The following is an 18,201-nucleotide window of genomic DNA, read 5'->3' as shown; positions in this document are numbered from 1 at the left end:
ACACACACACACACACACACACACACACACACACACACACACACACACACACACACACACACACACACACTAAAAGGGCATCTCACTGGGCCTTTGACCTGAATGCTATTACACTCTCATACCTCCTACTCCTACAAATCTTGACTAAAACTACTTCTGTAATGACACCATGGACTCTAAAAGATGTGATGTACATGATATTCGACTTCAACATGCTGGTATTTAAAGTGTTGCTGGCCCTGTTGACGGAAGTCCTGTGGGAGAGTGGGAGATGCTATAACTGTGGTGGTAACTCTGTTGTCATGTGGCAGATTAGGTTTCAGTTGCACCGCAAGTCTACCATTCCTGCGCATGGAAGGACAGTTAGTGTAACGCGAACATGTGGGGGGGGGGTTACACTCCTCTTGCCTCTAAGCTCTTCAAGTCTCCACTCTGCTTTGACCACACATCCCTTGGCGCCGTCAGATGTCAGAATTAGAAAAGGGGCTCAGTCTCTCTAGCCTGAATGTCAGCGCCCCTCATAACCCACACCGACTGGATTTCAGACAAAGCTTTATAGAGGCTACCTGTTGCAACTTGGCATGAGTGGTCGGCAGGGGTCAAAAACAGAGACGATTACAGAGCTCACATGATTATGGAGGCGCTACCGCTACCTGGTGAAGTAAAACAACTCAAGGTGTAGAAGAAAGCGGCTGAAAGAAAGAGTGGAAAGAGAGGATGAGGTCAGAGAAAAAGGAGAGGGAGAGATGAAGAGAGGGGATCCGTGCCTGCATTGGTGGGAAGATGGGGTCGTACTCGGTCTGACAGCCCACTGATACAAAGACCTTGGGAGGCGGAGGTGGCGTGACGGGCTTGGGAGGGGGGCTGGGTGATGGTGGGGGCTGGATGGGAGGAGGCGTGGGCTCCCTGGGGGGAGGAGGTGTGGGCTCTTTGGGGGGAGGAGGGGTGGGCTCCTTGGGGGGAGGAGGGGTTGGCTCCTTGGGGGGAGGAGGGGTTGGCTCTCTGGGAGGGGGAGGGGTCGGTGGCGGGGGAGGTAGTGGCGGAGGAGTCTGCTTGACTGGGGGTGGCTTTTTGGGTGCTGGGGGAGATTGCAGAGGGGGGAGGACTTTTCTCTGGGGGGCAGGTGATTCTGGAGGGATGACGATCTGGGGGGAAAGAAGGAAACAGCAAAGAGAGAGGAGAGCAAACAGATAACACACAAAAACAGGAGTCAGAATAGAAAAAGGAAAAGAGAATAGAAACAAAATAAGCACCACAAACTAAACTGTTTAAAGTGACTGCCAAAGACAAAATCAATAAATGTTTATGACAATGATGAAACATTAATATGTGCCAGCTAATTTCTTGACCATAAGCCAAACAAGCATAATCTAAACAATCAGAGGGACGAATCATATCCAACTTTTGGTAAACCGTTGTCCCAGAATACCAGTGAACAGCACTGACTCCTGCTGCACGCCTCTACCTTATCCACGGACGGATGGGCCCATTCTTCCCGTGTCCGCTGTGGGTTGGACATGACGATGACCCCCTCTGTCAGCCAATCATCTGGCTGATGTTTACGCTTGGGCTCCGTACGCCCAATTCCGAGTTTACCCTGCAGCTCCTGAATGAGCCGGTCTTGTGAGTTGCTCTTATTCACAATGATCGGCCCCATTTTGCGTCGCAACATTCCCTCCCTGTACATTGGATGCACGTTGGAGGTCTCTTTGGTGCGGCGGATAACCGACTTGAGCTGAAAAGCAGATGATACAAGGAGGTGTGGGAAACTAATGCTGTGCCATTCACCAGAAAAGTCCGTGCTGGGTTGGCAAACACAAGCAGGACAGGCCGAGCACAGGATCTCTCATTCAAGCGGTAAAAATGCTCAAGCACCGGCTCCAGAATATCTTTTTGTCAAAATGGAGGTTTTGTCTGGCACTCCAATCAAACTTGCCTGCAGAAGCAAAGCACATCCTTCCAAAACATTCAAATGCATGTCAGATCTACTTAAAGCTACTTGGACATCTGTGGCACAGCATGCTGGATAGGTGGAGTGGAGCCAACACACATCTGTCACAAAATGCTTGCACATAAGTCTGCACGTGCCAAAGCAACGCCAAAGATCAACAAAGCAACGTTCTTGTATGTTTTCTATTTACATGTGCACATTCCTGGTGCCTATACGCATTAGCAAAGAAGAAAAATATCCACCCTGCTGTTTCTGTGTTGACGCCATCACTGATCTAACACACATTTCTTTGCATCATCCTCTCCAACATGACAGGCCAGGCCCTGTGACTAACACAGTAATGTCGATTGAGGCAAGTAGGGGCGTGCGGAAAAATCCTTTCAGCAAAGCTTTCAACATCAGCCACAAATAGTCTCTACAGGGAGATTTCTCCCCCAAGACATTTTGCAATTGCAATACAATGACACCACATGCATCACACCACATAGATGGAGAAGTTTGTCTTCAACAAGACGTTTTAGTGGTGTTATCGTTGTTGCACAGCTCCTTGAGTATTTGTTGGAGCTGCTCTCCCAAAATAAGCTATTTCAGCAACCAGAGGTACACTCTGCTTGAACAATTATGACACAGCCGTCCTGCCATTACTGCCAGACATAACTAATATCTTAATAACAGAGAGACCACGTGAGGTACGAAAGCCTCTCTAGCTTTAAGCCAGCAGCTTATTTTGGGAGAGTCAGGTGGAGCGTCCTACTTGGCCAGAAGCAGATAGTCGCTCGACGGCAGAGGGCTGCTGTGTGGGCAGTTCCATCGTTGCATCGGGTGTCCCGGGGCAGGTGGAGGGGGTGAAACACTCATCCATCCAGCTGGACTCAGTCATGGGTGTCAGGGTTCCCTCTCGGCTGAGATCAGGGTAAATTCCGTCTTCCTCCTCCCAGGATCTGTCTTCATCTCCGGGCATTATGTAGGCAGGTGGCTGGTTCTGATGTGCTAGGATGGAGTCTGGGGCCAAGAGTTTGTTTAAAGTATCCTCCAGTAAAGGCTCTCGGCACGGCCATGTTAAATCCAGTGTTTCCTCTCCCTGCTTGTCTGTAGGAGGGGAAGGTGGGCTATTTGATGGCACAGCAGCAAGAGGAACTGGTGAAGCCCTGGGACTGCTAGTGCCTGCAACTGTGTACGTCTTTCTGGTGACTACAGCAGGGCTCTTTGGAACCGTTACTGGACTTGAAATCCGCGGCAGCATTATTGGGGAGGCAGTCTTTGGCAATGTTTCAGGACTAAGAGTCTTGGGTACACTTGGTGAGCTACAGAGATTAGGGACTGTCACAGGACTGGATATCTTTGGAACTGGACTTGAAAGTCTTGGAATTGACACCGGACTAGCACACTTTGGGATCGGACCAGAGATGTTAGGGACTGTCACTGGACTTGCTCTCTGTGGAACTGGACTTGAAAGCCTTGGGGCCGGGATCGGACTAGCAGACTTTGCAGTTGCTTCTGGACTATGACTTACAGGAACTGGACTGTAGCTTTTCGGGACTGGGCTTGGGCTCTTGTATGACTCGCCTTGATTGGAAGATTTCAAATCAGGTGGACGAGGGCTCTTGGCTCTAAGAATGGGACTTGGGTTTATGGACACAGTAACAGGACTCTGGCTCTTGGAAACAACTACTGGACTGGAGCTCCTGGCAGCTGGTGCTGGTCTAGGACTTTGTGTTGGGCTGACTTCAGTTAGACTGGAAGGTTTTATGGTACTGGAGATACTGAGGCTCTCCACATGTGAGATCTCAGAGTTGACACCGCCTCCATCATCTATATGCTGGATCTGGGAGTACTGAAGACTCTTGGATGATGAAACCACTATAGTGGACCCAGCTGAAGCTGGAGGGGCTGAACAACCATCTTCATCTATATGGAGCTCCAGAGGAAGAGGGGTGGAGGAGGGAGTAGTGTAACTAGAAAGTAGAAGAGCATCTACTGAACCAACTTTGGGATTTATAGATGGGGCAGTTACTGCTTGGATAACTGGTGAACCAGCTACCAACGACGGATCTGTTGCCTCCTGATTCACGGACGACTGAGAGCCGGACTGAATCAGGAGCAATGACGTAATGATCATAGTGTTTTAAGACAAGACAAACACAGTGGTAGAGAAAAGAGAAAGAGATCGGGGAAAGGCACATTGAGAATAAAGGGAATGAACAGAAAGGGTAGAGTACACTCAACTGTCTTATAGTAACTGTTCCTGTTGGCAGAGATAGTTTTCTCATGCGCCGGCCAATTATGAGATTTAGGAGTGTTTTACCCCCATAACATGTCTTCTTTCAGACAAGTAGAAAGAAAACAGTAACAATCCACATTTAAAGGCTGTTATATCAAAATGAGTTTTTTCTTCTTCTTCTCCACTTTAGCAGCTTTTACATAAACTAAACTTTCCAGTTTTATTCTATCTATATTCTGAAGGTTTTTACAGAGGAGTGTGTTCATATATAATTCAGAGCCAAAAACATGGCCAAAATTGTTTTCTATGGCCATTGATAGTGCTTTCTGATATATGGAGTGATGAAAAGAGATGTCCAAATTTTCTTCTGTAAAAACCTTTGGTTCAAATATGCCATTAGTATGTGTGTGTTAATGGGCTTTCATGGGAAAGTATATTGAATTGTATTATATGTTGTCAACGTATGTTGATTTTGCATCTGGTGTCTGGTGTTTTAAAGTTAAGTTTGAGTTAAAGCTGATCGTTACTTATTAGTCTGTTCTATAATCTTTTGTTCACACAAACATAGGTTGGTATAAAATAAACATCAGATTAGAAAAAGAAACACAAAAATAAAAGCAGCAACCCCTACATTTAGGTCTTTAGGTGTAAAGTGAAATCTATGGAAAAACAGTAAAACAGTAAAATATCTGTTGTAGTAAAACTTAACCGTTTCTAATGTGAAACACAGCCAGCAGCAGGAATCACAAAACAAAAGAGTGAACTAAATCAATCTGCTCCAATGTGTCTCTGCAATGAATTTAACTGTGGTGAATATCAGTTACACAACGCCGAACCTGAGCGAACCTGGTGGACCAAACTCACATTGCTTTGGACTTTGAAGTCGGACAGGGAGGCCATCAGCTCGTCCAGCTCCCGTGTGGCAGAGAAGGCCGAAATCCTGGCCTGCTGCTGCGCTGGTGTTTCCTCTTGTCCATCTGTTTGTTCGTCTGACACAACCAATGGTGTGGGACTGAGGACGGAAAACAACACAGTCAACTAAATCTATTGGCGTTTCACATTGAATGTTTTTATTAAACCTTTATCATAGCAGGAATGTCCTGGCCAAGATGGCAGCATAAAAAGTTTCTTGAAACAATGAATTGTCAGTGTTCAGTAACAGGGCCTGTGCACTCTGGGGTCAAATATTCCTTAATCCTGTTTTTATAATCTTCCACATCTATAAAATCTCTGCACAACTCAAAACAAGATGAGGGTGCAAAAACTTTAAAAGCATTTTCACCAAAGACGGAGCGGACTTGAGGAATGACCTACATCATGTGTCCGCATGAACGGAGGGAGCAGCTACTGAAAGTTTTAGGAGCGGTGAGGAGGGAACGAGTGCTTTTCATGCTCCTTTTTTTTTTTTTTTTAACTGTACTTCTACTCTTCACACAAGCACATTTTTGAGCCAGTAATCTACTTTTTAAATGTAGCATTTACTTACACCTTTATTTGACGGATCAGATTTTGTTGATTTGGTAATTTTTGTCTGTTTTAGTTGATTTATTAAAATATAATTTTTAGTTTTGGGTTATTTTTTACAGTAGTAATTGGACTTTCACTTGAGTAAAGATTTTCAGTGGTCTATGCACCACTGGAGAACATAAATAAGAAGGCAGTTCATGTAATAGACAGAATATAACGTTCTTGAACAACTGCAGGCAATGGCATAGGCTCTGTGTTGTGTTAATAAGGTGCTGCTTACATGGGTGAGGGCACAGAACTTTCCAGCTCATGCAGAAGGCTCTCTACACTTGGTCGTACATCCTCTATTCCTCGAACGCTGCGTTTGGGCTTCTCCAGTACAGGCGGAGCGACCTTGCCTGCAGTGGAGACTCCGTTCTCATGGATGTGGTGGATGACGCTGCTGGCTGGCAGCGGGGGAGCCGCTTCCTCTGTTACAAAAAACATAAATGCTGAATGAATCTGCTTCACGGAAACCACAAGAGTCAAATTTAGATAGTAACATAGAGAGACATAAGTATGATGTTAACTGTAAAGTAGTCTCTGTGTGTACCTTCTGTGGGGAACGCAGGGGTGCTTTGCTGGACAACGTTGAGCTCCAACAGCAGGCGGTCCAGTTCAGACAGGTTGCTGCCCAAAGACGAGTTCATGGCGACACCTGATGACTCAGTGCTCTTCTGCTTATTAGGGAAGCTGTGCAGAGCGGAGAGAAGAAGAAGCATTCATCAGCAAGAGAGCTACAGACGGAGAATGTGGCTAAATTCTGACACAGGCATCATCTGAACAGCGTTTCAGGCTCCACAATGTGTCAAAAGCCAAAATCAAAAAAGGAGATCTCCAGTTTAATGGTTTCACTTATGTGTCAAAATGAAATTGTGAAATAGAGACATCATGTTCCAACTTTTAATGGCCTCCCCATAACTGGCACAATGTGGAGGATTTTCACAGCAGAGGCACCAAGTAAAGTTACGTACACTCCCAAAGAGTTTCCTCACTTTTGAGGGTTCAAGTTTACAAAGTTTCTAACTAAGTTTACTGGTTTCAACCAGTCATACATGTCTCGTTAAATTTACACTTTACATGTGATGTATGTAGCGCCTGTGTTAAGACTCTTGTGACTGGTTGAAGCGCTGGGACATGGCAAAAACACAATGCAGCTCACAAGTAGAGCCGCAGATTACTTAAAGACCTTTGAAAACTGGATTTAAGACAGTTTTAGACCTTTTACCTGTACACGTGGTCCTCTTCACCAATGGGCTGGGTTGGGCTGCTACTATCTCTGGACCAGGGACTTTTCTGAGCTGAGCTGACGGACTGAGGAGAGGAAGTGAAGTCATTATTCATTACACCCTTTATCTCAAACAAACTCACATGATTAGATCATACATAAACTATGTTTTTAATAGAATAATTCATCTTACACAGCAGCATGTGTGTGTGTGTGTTTACCTCTGTCTCATCTAGTCCGTTTGGGGTTTGCTCAGAGGGAGTGGGTGGGACTTGGGGTGGAGAGCAGAGGTCTTGCTGGGTCTGACCCCCAACGGGGAGGGAGTAGGCGGTCTCGTCAGACAGGAAGAGCGGGCGCTTGGAAATGTGGGATGTTGTGGACTCAAGGTCCGCCAACAAAGCATCTGCAGACACACAAAAACAAAGATTTAATCACACAGGTCTGAAGCTTCTTACATGCTCAGACAGGGTGAGGAGGAGGAACGTGTCAACTGGTTCAATGATTACTGCTATAATGAGATCTGTTTAATATCTCTTGCCACTGTTGCAAATCAATAAGCATATTGCTTTTTGGCAACATTACATTTACTTTTTTTTTTTGCACCAATGGGATGAAGTCACTTTTGTTTTCATGTATCTAATTCACTGCATCACATTATTGCATTACTAATAAAATCAGGGTTGGTACAACTTTCTAAGAGCAAAATTCAAGCACTTTTCAAGCACTTTCAAGGTACCTAAACCAAAAATGTCAAGATTCTTGAAATCTTTATTATCACATATGAATTGTTACTACAAATATAAGAAGAATTCCTTCATATCACCAGAAATCAGTGTATATTGTCTCTTTTTTTATTTTACGAACTGTTCATATTAACTTTAATTTTATGTTTTGATGAGGATTAATATCGGACACCAGGAGACACAAACAAATACGACTATGAGATCATTTCATTTCAAATATTAAAAGATTTTTTTGTCTACATGAGTGATTGTGGAGATGAAACTCCAGATTATGTTGAAAATCAAAAATCAAATTTGAATTCATTCAATCAAAGAAATTAAATCAAAGTTAAACATTTTCCAAACTTTGAAGACTCTGTACAAGCCACGCTGGTCATATCACACTGGGGGTGACATTTCTTTTGTAATCACTGGTAGCGTCTGAAGTTTGAATGCCGACGGTTTATTTCATTTCAAATATTAAAAGATTTTTCATTTACATGGGTGGTTGTGTGGATGAAAAACTAGATTATGTTGAAAATAAAGCATTTTCTTTTCAAGACTTTGTACGAATCCTGTTCAATTATACCAAAGTTATTGTATATATCTTAATAATCATCAGTATATAAATACATACTAATATATATAATTACCCCCATTGTTTCCAGGATTCACTCCTACATATGTAGTGTTCAGCCCTGCAAAACGTCTAACAAGTCATCATTGCTTCTGTTTGCATGAACACGTGATTAAATAATAACAGCGTCTTTCGCAATCGGTCAAAAGCCCATGTGCACTGACATCACAGGAGGCGTAGTTGTAAAAGTTGAATCATGCAGACTGTCACAGCCACTCCTTTGGTTACTCATTGAACCTCGTCTTCCTGGAGTCTTGACATGTCTAAACTCCCAGAGTCATGCGACCAGGTCATCCGTGCTCATATTTACCACCTACACGGCAACAGGTCCCGTCCCTGCATGGAGGGGTCATTTAGTATTTTGTAAAGAACACGGGCCAAGAAAACAGCCACTTATTTAGCAGCGCTAACCACTAGGTAGAGGGACACGTAGCATTATAGGGGATTTAATGAAGAGTGCAGACTGTATTACTGGATACCTGGGCTTATTTTAGCGCCCTCACTCACCACAGCAGGGTTTAGTTTCTCTTGCAGAATTTCACAAGTGCTAAAAAATAAAACCCTAAATTTAACAAACTTGCTCTGGCAAGAAAGGCCTCATATGAATAAACTATTACTACAAACGTTTTCTTTTTAAAAAGTACGTATTTTACCAATGTATTTGAGACAACAGTGTTGTCAATATGAAGTTCATAAACCCTATAGCGTAAAATTTTAAAAATGATAATCAACCATAAATGAACCAAACAAACCAAATCATAGATCAAGTAAAATCTAATTTTATTCTTAATCGCAGAAAAGCTTATCGAGAATAATTGAAACTGCACCTAACTGTGAGGTTTGTAATATTTTATAAGTAATACTTTGATATTTCCAGTATTGCTAAGATGCACCGAACACCAACGACTGCAAAGTTGCATCCTAAAATAAATCAGTGGGGCAGGAAAGACAAAAACAAAGCTACAGGAACACGGAGATGAGACGTACCTTAGAAAAAGATAAGACGTTACGCCCAGGGAAGTGAAGAGGAGATAACACAGAGAAAGAAGAAGAAGAAGAAGAAGAAGTGGAGGAGGAAGAGGGCAACCCAAACAGTCTGTCTGCCAGGCAGGAACTGCCTTTCTTAACTCTACCATCAGCATAAGAGAGCAAGAGGAGGAGGAGGAGAGGGTCAGGGTAGAGCGGTGAAGGGGGAGTTAAACTTAATGACAGCAGGGTTAGGTTCACCTCCCAGTGCGCACGCACACACACACACACACACACACACACACACACACACACACACACTGCTATGCCAGCTTCAACTGAGCTGCCTGAGAGCTCAAGTAAGAGACACAACTCACGCTAATGACGGCCGGCTGAAAAGAGTCTCTGAGGACGGAGCTGTCTGACTTCAGCAGGCTGAGCACGTTACAGCAGATGAGGGAGCGGACGCCGTTGTGAAATGAGGGGAAGTTGAGAGCAAGTGGGGCTCTTATCTACAGGGGCATGGCCAGCAAAGGGAGTGGTATCACCAAGGTATATAAAGGTGTAATCCGCCCCTCCTTCACACTGACAGCGCAAACTCCGCTGACACTACTCATGACTCACTTTCACCACAGTTTAATATTATATGTTACATCACATTTAGTATTCAAGTGCATTATGGATCAGATTATTAAGATATGATTTATTTTGCAATGTCCAGATACAACAAGACTTCCCCAGGAGATGAACTACATTTGTATACTTGAACCTGAAAATGAATGCCAGGTACAGTATACCATTGTACTGGGCTAAAACGTATTATTCTTAATTTAACAATTAATCTGTTGATTGTTTACTCTGTTAAACAATCAGTTGTGAAAATATTAATCAGTGTTTCCCAAAGCCCAAGATGACGTTCTCAGATGTCTTGTTTTGTCCACAAACCAAAAATATTCAGTTTATTGTCATAAAGGAGAAAGAAACCAGAAATTACTCACAGTTAGAGGATAAGTCCTCTATCTTTACGGCCTGGGCTCTTTTTCTCTCATATATTCTAGCGTTGAAATGACTGGTAAGTACAAAAACTTGGTCCAGCAGCTGAAAACTGGCAGCAAATGAGCCACAATGGCTGTAATGTAGTCCGTCGGGGGAGTTGAGACAGATCAACGTATGTGCACTAAAAGTGCTTGTTTGTGCCACTGACAGGCTCAGATTGTTATCATAAGTGTTTGAGAACATTATGGAAAGGATCCCTAAAGAGATAGACCCGTAAGATCCTTTTTATTTTAACAGCCGTTAAGTCGCTCAGGTCAAAGACACCAAACTCCAGAAAAACATTTTAAACAGGAGTGATCTTTTAAAAAGCTTCAATTAGAGATTTTTCACTTTTTGTTCTTAAAAAATTACTCAAACTCACAAATAGATCACAATGATTGACAATAAATTCATGACCATCGATTGATCAGTTAATCATGTACAGTACAGAAGTACAGAAGTCACTTGGACAGCAATGTTTCCCAGACTGAGAGGAGACACAACAGAAGCAGAGCCAGATCAATAGCAGATCCACTTGGCCCACCTTCGCATTAGCGTGGTTAGCGTGATTAGCATGGCTAACATGCCAGGTGACTGGGTTTCAAGGCAGAGACTCCGTTCTGGACGCAGAGGCCTGAGCACATTCCTCAGAGCTTCATTATGGCTACAGCACAGCCCGCTGTTTACACTACCGCAGCCAGCTCCGTGCTCGCTGCTCACAAAAACACACCCATAGAAGTAAAGAAGGAGAAACAGCACCACTGTCAATCTCAAGAGTTTGAGCCAATGTGGCATATAATAAAAAACCCACAATTCAAAAGATGTTTGTAACCAGCTAACAGACAGGTGCAGCCTCTTGGCTCTACGTCAGCCCCAATAAGACGGGAAGTCAGCAAGATGGTAAACTAATTCTTTGAGGTTTTCCTGTGTTTTAAACATACATGGTAAGGCCTCTTCTTCTTTGCAACTTTTCCCACGATGCAGCAGCTTTTATCATGACGACATCACCCACAACGCAGAGAGAAAGGGTGAGAAGGTCTGCACAGTCCTTCTCTCTAATCTTCATTACAGTTCACAAGTACATTAAGATGTAGAAAACTAAAGAAAACAACTAAATCGGTCCAAACTTTCATCTAAGATGAAGTGAAAACAGGCCAAAACATAATTTAGATTTCATCAGATTCCTGACAATTTGATCGCAAAGTTCAAAGCAAAAAAAACTTTAACTGAAGAGAGAAATTTCTGTTCCTAGGCTGGATTTTGTACGATGTACCTGTTGTCCCTTGTCTGTTTTTGACAAGCTCTAATTTCTAACTTGTGTAACTCTGTGATGATGTGCTGTCTCGGCCAGGTCTTCCCCGTAAAAGAGATTTTAATCTCAAGGGAATCTCTGATTAAATAAAATAAACAAAATACTGTAGAAATAACACTTGGGCTTCTCCGAAGGCCTCGGTACATTTCTGCTGCTGATGTCAGAGCAAAGCTTTCCTGCAGCTGGTGGAGACGTCGGTCAACAGATGTTGGTCCAGATGGTTTACACAAGAGATGTTAATCAACTTAGCTCTGGAGCTGAACTGGCTTTAACCCTGGTTATAAAGAATCTGCTGCTTCAAAACAGAATTACACTAAAACACGAGCCCCCAAGCTATATGAAATACATGTTCTGCCAGGCTTGTGGGAGATCGGTACACTGACTTTAAGGTCTAAGGCATCAAAATGTCGAGTTAACTCAAACTTCCCTCAACAAAGTGGCTGAAATCCAGACGTGTAATTTAGAGGATTCAGGCTAAACATAAAATATAGAAACCAGCAGCTTATGGGCTGCCTTTGTTCAGTGAACACGGTGTGTTAGGCATGCTCCGGCCCATCCACAAACTACACAAACACACTGAGGTGTGTCAGCCTCCTCTGCCAAGGGAACATACCGTGACACACAGACTCGAGTGCAAAGCACAGACTAGTTCCCCAGTGACCAAAAATGGAACTACAATAAAATGAGGAACTCATAAGACACATCCAAGTGCTCAGTCTTAAAGATCAGCCTCCTGAATCCTTCTAATCCTTTGTAAGGAGAGGCAAGAGTGTTGGCGATGACTTTATTTGAGCTTACTTTAGTTATATATTTTTGGGAAATGCATGTAAGAAGGGAATCCCCTGAATTATTTCTACTCTGAATAAAAACACGATTGATGTGTTTTAAGGACGAGGCTGTAAAAACCACGAGAGACCTGAGTTCCTGGGAAGCAGGCAGCTGTGAGCGAGGGTGACGGATCTACTCCTGCCTAAAATAGGCTGAATCCAGATCTAAAAAACTGCCTACATCAATTAAACACAGACCGGCCTCTTTATTCACAGCTGACGAACACAGAGAAACACCAGCTTTCTGTTGGCTTCCATGTCCACAGCACTAAATGTGACATGGCAGGGCACAGCTGGGCTCAAACAATGAGGAATGGCAGTGGGAGTGGCGACGGGAGATAGCGAGTGTTGGGAAGTGTGTGTGTGTGTGTGTGTGTGTGTGTGTGTGTGTGCGTGTGTGTGGTGCAGCAAGCAAAATCCTCAGAGGCTAAAATGTGGGTTGACGCAGATTAAGGAGACTCCCTTCCTCCCAGATGAATGGTGTGCATTTTAATTACACAAACGCTGCTCCGCATGAGGCTCATTACAGGAAAAGAGAGAGGGACAGAAGCAGAGAGAGAGATAAAAGAAAAAAAAAGGGGGGGGGACTGGGAGGACTGGGGTGGCGGAAGAAGGGATGAAAAGGGCAGGAAAATTGGAAATGAAGGGAAGGGGATGCAGGAAAACGAGGATATGGAAAGGAAACCATTTGAAGAGTCAAGTATGCTAACAGCAGAGGGAAGGACAGATGTTTGGCACTTAAAATGAGAGCTTTTACAGTAAAGACTCAGCTGAAAACACGAACAGAACTGAGCCAAAGCAATCCTGGAGCACTACTTTTACTCTCTGAGCTTTGATCAATATAAGACGCCAACAGAAGCAAGCCTCCATTATCCCTGACAGGACATCCTGCCTGTTTGACACTGCACACACTCTGCTGGAGCCACTATCAGCGCAGACCACTGCACAGAGTCAATCAATGCCGTCCTCAACACATCTCCTGTTTATTTAGCCCTGCTGGTAGCGGCTCATTTCGGGGAGTAGCGGCTCATTTCAGGAATGTGAATGCAAGAAAACACAGCCTTTCACGGCCTGCAGGGGGGGATGTCGAGTCGTGCGAGAGCCGAGCACACTCCAGGCGTTTTCCTTCTGAGGGCTGGTGCACAGAGCAGGCTTTATCTGCCAGGTTCATAAATGCCAGGGCACTTACTGAGACATGAGCTGACACCAAAGTGAAACTAACAGGATGAATGTCGGCTGCGAGGTTCTGTCTGTGCGGCGACTTTACCTGTGTTCTCTGACCTCCTTTCCGCGTCTCCCTGCACCCTCATTCCTATAATTTCTTCCCTCTGTATCTGATGTGTTGCAAGGTGCGCGCTGGCTGATATGAATTCCTAACGTGCCGCAGCTCGTCTTCAAAATACAAGAGGAAGAGGGAGAGATGCGAGGCGCACACCAGCAGAACAAGAACAGTTAGATAAGACGGAAGAAGAGGGACTGAAGGCGAGATAGGAGAGATGAAAGACAAGTAAATGTCAGCTGTTAGACAAAGACATCTTGCATATAATCTAGTTTCAGTTTGAAAAGGAGAGTCTGGGTGTAATACTGTAAAAATGAGCATGTAAAAAACAATCTGCGTTGTCAGGAGCCACCTTGAGTTGCAAGTGAAGTGACAGCCTTTCATGTTCTGTTGTGGGAGAGATGGCCTCTCACTGTGACACGAGCTGACAGACCATCATGACATGATGAATCCTCTCTTTGCTTCCACCAGAAGGGGAAAAAAAAATAAAAAAAATCAGGACAAGATGGGCGCACACACGCACTTACACTGTACTCCCCTCTGGGCTGGTGTGAGAAAGCAGAAGGCCTGTGCCTGCGTTCATCCGCAGCGCTTCAGCGGGCACACAAGTGCAAAATTAATAACAACACACAGGCACACACAGGTGCAGCAGTAGGACAACAACAGCGCACACAGGTGCCTCTCAGCCAGGCTGCCTCCACATACCGAAGACAGACTGAGGCACCCAGGCCCACTATAAATACCTCCCCGCCCGGCCCTGACCTGTGAGAGCAGAGACATGCAGCATATGATGGATGGCTGAGCCGGTCAAAGCAACAGTAGGACATTACAGACCACCCAACGAGCCTGTGCTGCATATTACATTACATTTGCTGCCCTGCATGGATCAACAATAAGGCTCACTTGCTCGAGCGGGCAAGTGGTTAAGGTGGCTGAGGAGAGAGTGCCATTTTGGGAACCAACTCGTCACTTATATTAGATCCGTGTTGGTAGTTTCCCTGTTTGTGCAGTGGTTAATACTGGTGGTTCAAACCAGCCAACCAGCTGAAACCTTCCTGTGTGGAGTTTGTTTTCCTCCTGCTCCATGTTGGTGACTGGTGACTCTAAATTGCCCGAAGGTGTGAGTGTGAGCGTGAAGGGTTGTCTGTCTCCATGTGTTGGCCCAGACCAGGGTGTACTCCGCCTCTCGCCTACTGTCAGCAGCCTCCCGTGGTTTGTATGTTTTTAGGGGGCAGATAACTGGTGCACACTCCAACGACTTACTTAAAGATTAAACATTTAAACATGACAATTAAATTAACATTAGTCTAGTTGTTATTTGATAACCACCAATAACTAGAGCAATTTGTGTTAAGTAAAAATTGACTTTGGGCAACCAGATTTCTGACCCACTTGCCCAAGTGAAAAAAAGCAGCTTAATGTTGAAGCCTGTTCTGTCTCACACGCTGGTACGTGGTGAAAATAAGAGCCAGGTTTCCTTATGTTAAGATCAATGAAGTGCTTCTGCTACAAATGGCATTAAATTATAATGGCACCACAGTTATGACTGCTTGCACAGCAGCTTGTACTCCACTCTAAACTATTCAATACAATTACAGGAAGTCCTTTTAGACACAAACACTCTAAAACTTAATACCACACTCAGGCCAGGAGAACGTCTGCTAAATGAACGCAAACTGACTGAAACCTCTGTTAAGCAGAGACTCGTGATTCATGATGAAAGACACACAGTTAGTGGTTTTGTGAATATGGTTAAATTATTATGCCGTAAAAGTACAGTGTGACCTCACGCTGCCTCAGGATGACAACTTTCAAATGAAGAAAAATGACATTTCTGTGAGCGTAGTGAAAGAGGACGTGTGCACACAGAGCAAGATGACACACATTTTCCGCTTATCACAGATGCTGCAACAACAAAAAAAACTCATCAATTTAAAGGATACCTCTCGTATTTTTAAAGCTGAGCTATATTTTCACATATTTTGGGTTCAAAATGACTGTTTGATGCTAAATATTTTGCGAATCGGTCCAGTACATCACCTCAACAGCCATTATATTGCTCTCTTCAAAGCTACCAGACTCCATCCACAAAAACAGCTATTTTACCTCTCAGAGCCTGTGAGCTGCTGGTCTACAGCTGTCTCAGTCTGTTAGCTTGTTTGTGTTATTGTGTGTTACAAAAACACTGTGTTGGATCTGAACTAACCCTTTAAAAAACCAAAGTCACACAATCGCACAAAAAAGACATACTGATCTAAACAACAATAGCCCAGCAAATACTTTGTAAAATTTGTGTTTTAATCAATGGAGTCTGGTGGCCTCCCTTACACTGCAGCCAGTGAAGTCTATTTCAAAGCTGCTGGCTGAGGCGATCTACTGATACAACTCCAAAACTTTAGCCCTTAGTAATTTAGAAACCAAAATACCTAAAACTGGAGGCCAAGTTTAAAACTACTGGAGATATCCTTCAAACAAAGGAGATACAACATATTAATAATTAGTGAGCTTGAAATGTGTTAGCAGTCTTATTTTTGAAATCTAGGAGGAGGAAGACAGAAGCTCTCAAGACTGGAGCAATAGTCACGAGTTTAACAGCTCATCTCTGTTCATCTCCACCCAGAAAGTAACACCTTTTCAGCCTACTGGTGAGTCTGCTTTACCAAAATTGACCTCAACAGATATGTAGAAGAGAGCTGCAGTCAACAAGGTGCCAGAGGACGGTTCAGATACCCTCCTCTAGGTTGTAGGCCGAATCAATAAACCCCAATAAGAACCTTAAAATCAAAAGATGCCTTGTAATGAGATAGAAAGTTAATTCCCTTGTCCCCTCAAATTCCTCCACTTTATTATTTCAAGTAATTAACAGAACAGAACAAGAATTAACTCCTCGGTAAAGATCCATTTATGTAACTGATGCGTCTCAAGAGCATCATTCATGTCTCTCCTCGGTCTCATCTTTTGATACTATTCATCCGATACTACTTTTGTTCTCTTTAGCACATCCCCATTACTCTGCACATTTCATTTTTTTCTGCTGTTCAACACTTTCAGAATCTTTTCATGCAGGTGAAAAACTGGATCCTCTAAGCTGGTCTTGTCTAACAACGGATCTAAAGCCACACTGCACCTCTATAGTGCCTAAAATGGCATAGCATAAGTTTCTGGATCATTTCTTAATCCATATTTTAATGTTTTCATGGAGTTCTCTTTTTCCCTCTGAACTGAATCATCACAACTGAGCGAAGTCATTAATTAAAAGGTTGTTTAAATGTCTGAATAATGTATGAACCTCTACATATCAGTAGAAGATCTGAAGGGGAAAAAAAAAAAACGAGACAAGAGTATCTGTGACTAAAACCTGTCAGGAGATAAAACACACTCATCTCTGGACGACTCCCACCCACCCCCCCACTCTCTTATTCCCCACAGTGAGCCGCTTACAGACGAACACAGAGGTGGTTTGTGGGCGCAGAAGCTTTCCTGTGGTTTACACTTCACCCGTGTGGTTATTTTCAGCATCTGTGTTCATGCAGTGGTGAAAGCACTTCAAAAAATGTTCGAGCAGTAGATTGGGAGGGTCCATTTATTAAAAGACAGCGTGAACCATCGCTTATTTGGAGCGTTTTTCTGGTTTGCAAACAAATGCAAAATGTGTTTTGGTATTTTGCTTTTGGCTGAAAATAAACTCGTGCACACACTACAGAGCAACTTTTAAGTTTTACAATAGCCAGTGGAAGTAAACACATCATCTGAGCTATCATTGTGAAATTGAAGACATTTTCATATTCATCAGCAGCATTGTCAAACAGGAAATCCTCAGCATCTGTCCTGTGGTGATGCCACTCAGCCGACTGAAAGATGATTTCTACTGCTAGTGATTGAGGCCAAACTACAGGACGACGTACTGTTTACACCAACTGAAGCCTTCTGTGTACATGGGGCACTAATCTTTGAGGCCATCAAAGAAAGTTCAGCCTCTGGGGGAAAGGACCAAAGTTTCAGTGAATGAAAAAAAAAAGGCTAGTAAAAAGCCAAATTGTCTTAAGATGGTAGCCGATGACCATCGCTATCCACACACACTGGTGCTCAAATGTGACCGGTCAATACCACTCAGACTACAAATGGAAATCAAAAACACTCCTGATACCAAAATCTTCTTCTTTGTCAAATGCTGATATCTTTTTATGTCTGTTAAAAAATTTGATTGCAAATTCTCTTTATCATGAATTGAATGCATTTGGAGGTAATGTGGCGATCAGCGCCTTTAAGGACACACACCCACATCACATACACACACAACGGCACAACGGCCTAACAACCGGGGGACGTGAGGTTCACACAGATAGACTACTTCCTGGTGCGGCATGTAATGTAAATAAAGTATAAAACAAAAGATATCTGTTTAAAGAGATTCAGTTGTAGCCGAAGTGAATTGTGCTTTTGAACATATTTTATCTTTAATTCTCTGCATTCATCTCCAAAATATAACAAAGAAAGAAAATATATATCAAAATGAA

At 43.4% G+C, this 18,201-nt stretch overlaps 3 protein-coding genes across 3 annotated transcripts in view; 1 reads left to right on the top strand and 2 right to left on the bottom strand.

Moving 5' to 3' along the window:
* LOC139212536 (transforming acidic coiled-coil-containing protein 1-like) overlaps positions 1-10,457 on the top strand; it is a 98,643-nt gene extending 88,186 nt beyond the window's left edge. Inside the window, exon 14 of the transcript XR_011585366.1 lies at positions 10,444-10,457. The gene's annotated coding sequence lies outside the window, so the exon portion shown is untranslated. The remainder of the gene's footprint in view (positions 1-10,443) is intronic.
* Positions 1-18,201, bottom strand: part of LOC139212604 (paxillin-like) — a 33,805-nt gene that overhangs the window by 6,697 nt on the left and 8,907 nt on the right. The window contains exons 2-6 of the mRNA XM_070843079.1: positions 7,128-7,309; positions 6,907-6,992; positions 6,232-6,371; positions 5,920-6,109; positions 5,037-5,184 (exon numbers count right to left, since the gene is read on the bottom strand). Of these exons, the coding sequence (XP_070699180.1) occupies positions 5,037-5,184; positions 5,920-6,109; positions 6,232-6,371; positions 6,907-6,992; positions 7,128-7,309 (746 nt within the window). The remainder of the gene's footprint in view (positions 1-5,036; positions 5,185-5,919; positions 6,110-6,231; positions 6,372-6,906; positions 6,993-7,127; positions 7,310-18,201) is intronic.
* LOC139219566 (uncharacterized) lies at positions 672-3,728 on the bottom strand. The gene is made up of 3 exons (XM_070851480.1): positions 2,706-3,728; positions 1,466-1,735; positions 672-1,145 (listed from the first exon to the last, which is right to left on the bottom strand). Exons 1-3 carry the CDS (start codon positions 3,192-3,194, stop codon positions 672-674), a joined length of 1,233 nt encoding a protein of 410 aa, XP_070707581.1. The 5' UTR covers positions 3,195-3,728.

The sequence above is a fragment of the Pempheris klunzingeri genome, chromosome 2 (assembly GCF_042242105.1).
Source record: "Pempheris klunzingeri isolate RE-2024b chromosome 2, fPemKlu1.hap1, whole genome shotgun sequence".
Lineage (NCBI taxonomy): Eukaryota > Metazoa > Chordata > Actinopteri > Acropomatiformes > Pempheridae > Pempheris > Pempheris klunzingeri.
Note: the sequence above shows the minus strand (reverse complement) of the source record. Positions and strands in the feature narration are given on the sequence as shown.

Bases quoted from the DNA above. Each gene is read 5' to 3' on its own strand.
- LOC139219566 (XM_070851480.1), bottom strand. From the start codon at position 3,194: ATGCTGCCGCGGATTTCAAGTCCAGTAACGGTTCCAAAGAGCCCTGCT. The intron at 1,736-2,705 runs GTAGGACGCTCC...TCTGCTTTTCAG, and splicing joins GACTATCTGCTTCTGGCCAA to CTCAAGTCGGTTATCCGCCG. The intron at 1,146-1,465 runs GTAGAGGCGTGC...CTTTCCCCCCAG, and splicing joins CCCATCCGTCCGTGGATAAG to ATCGTCATCCCTCCAGAATC.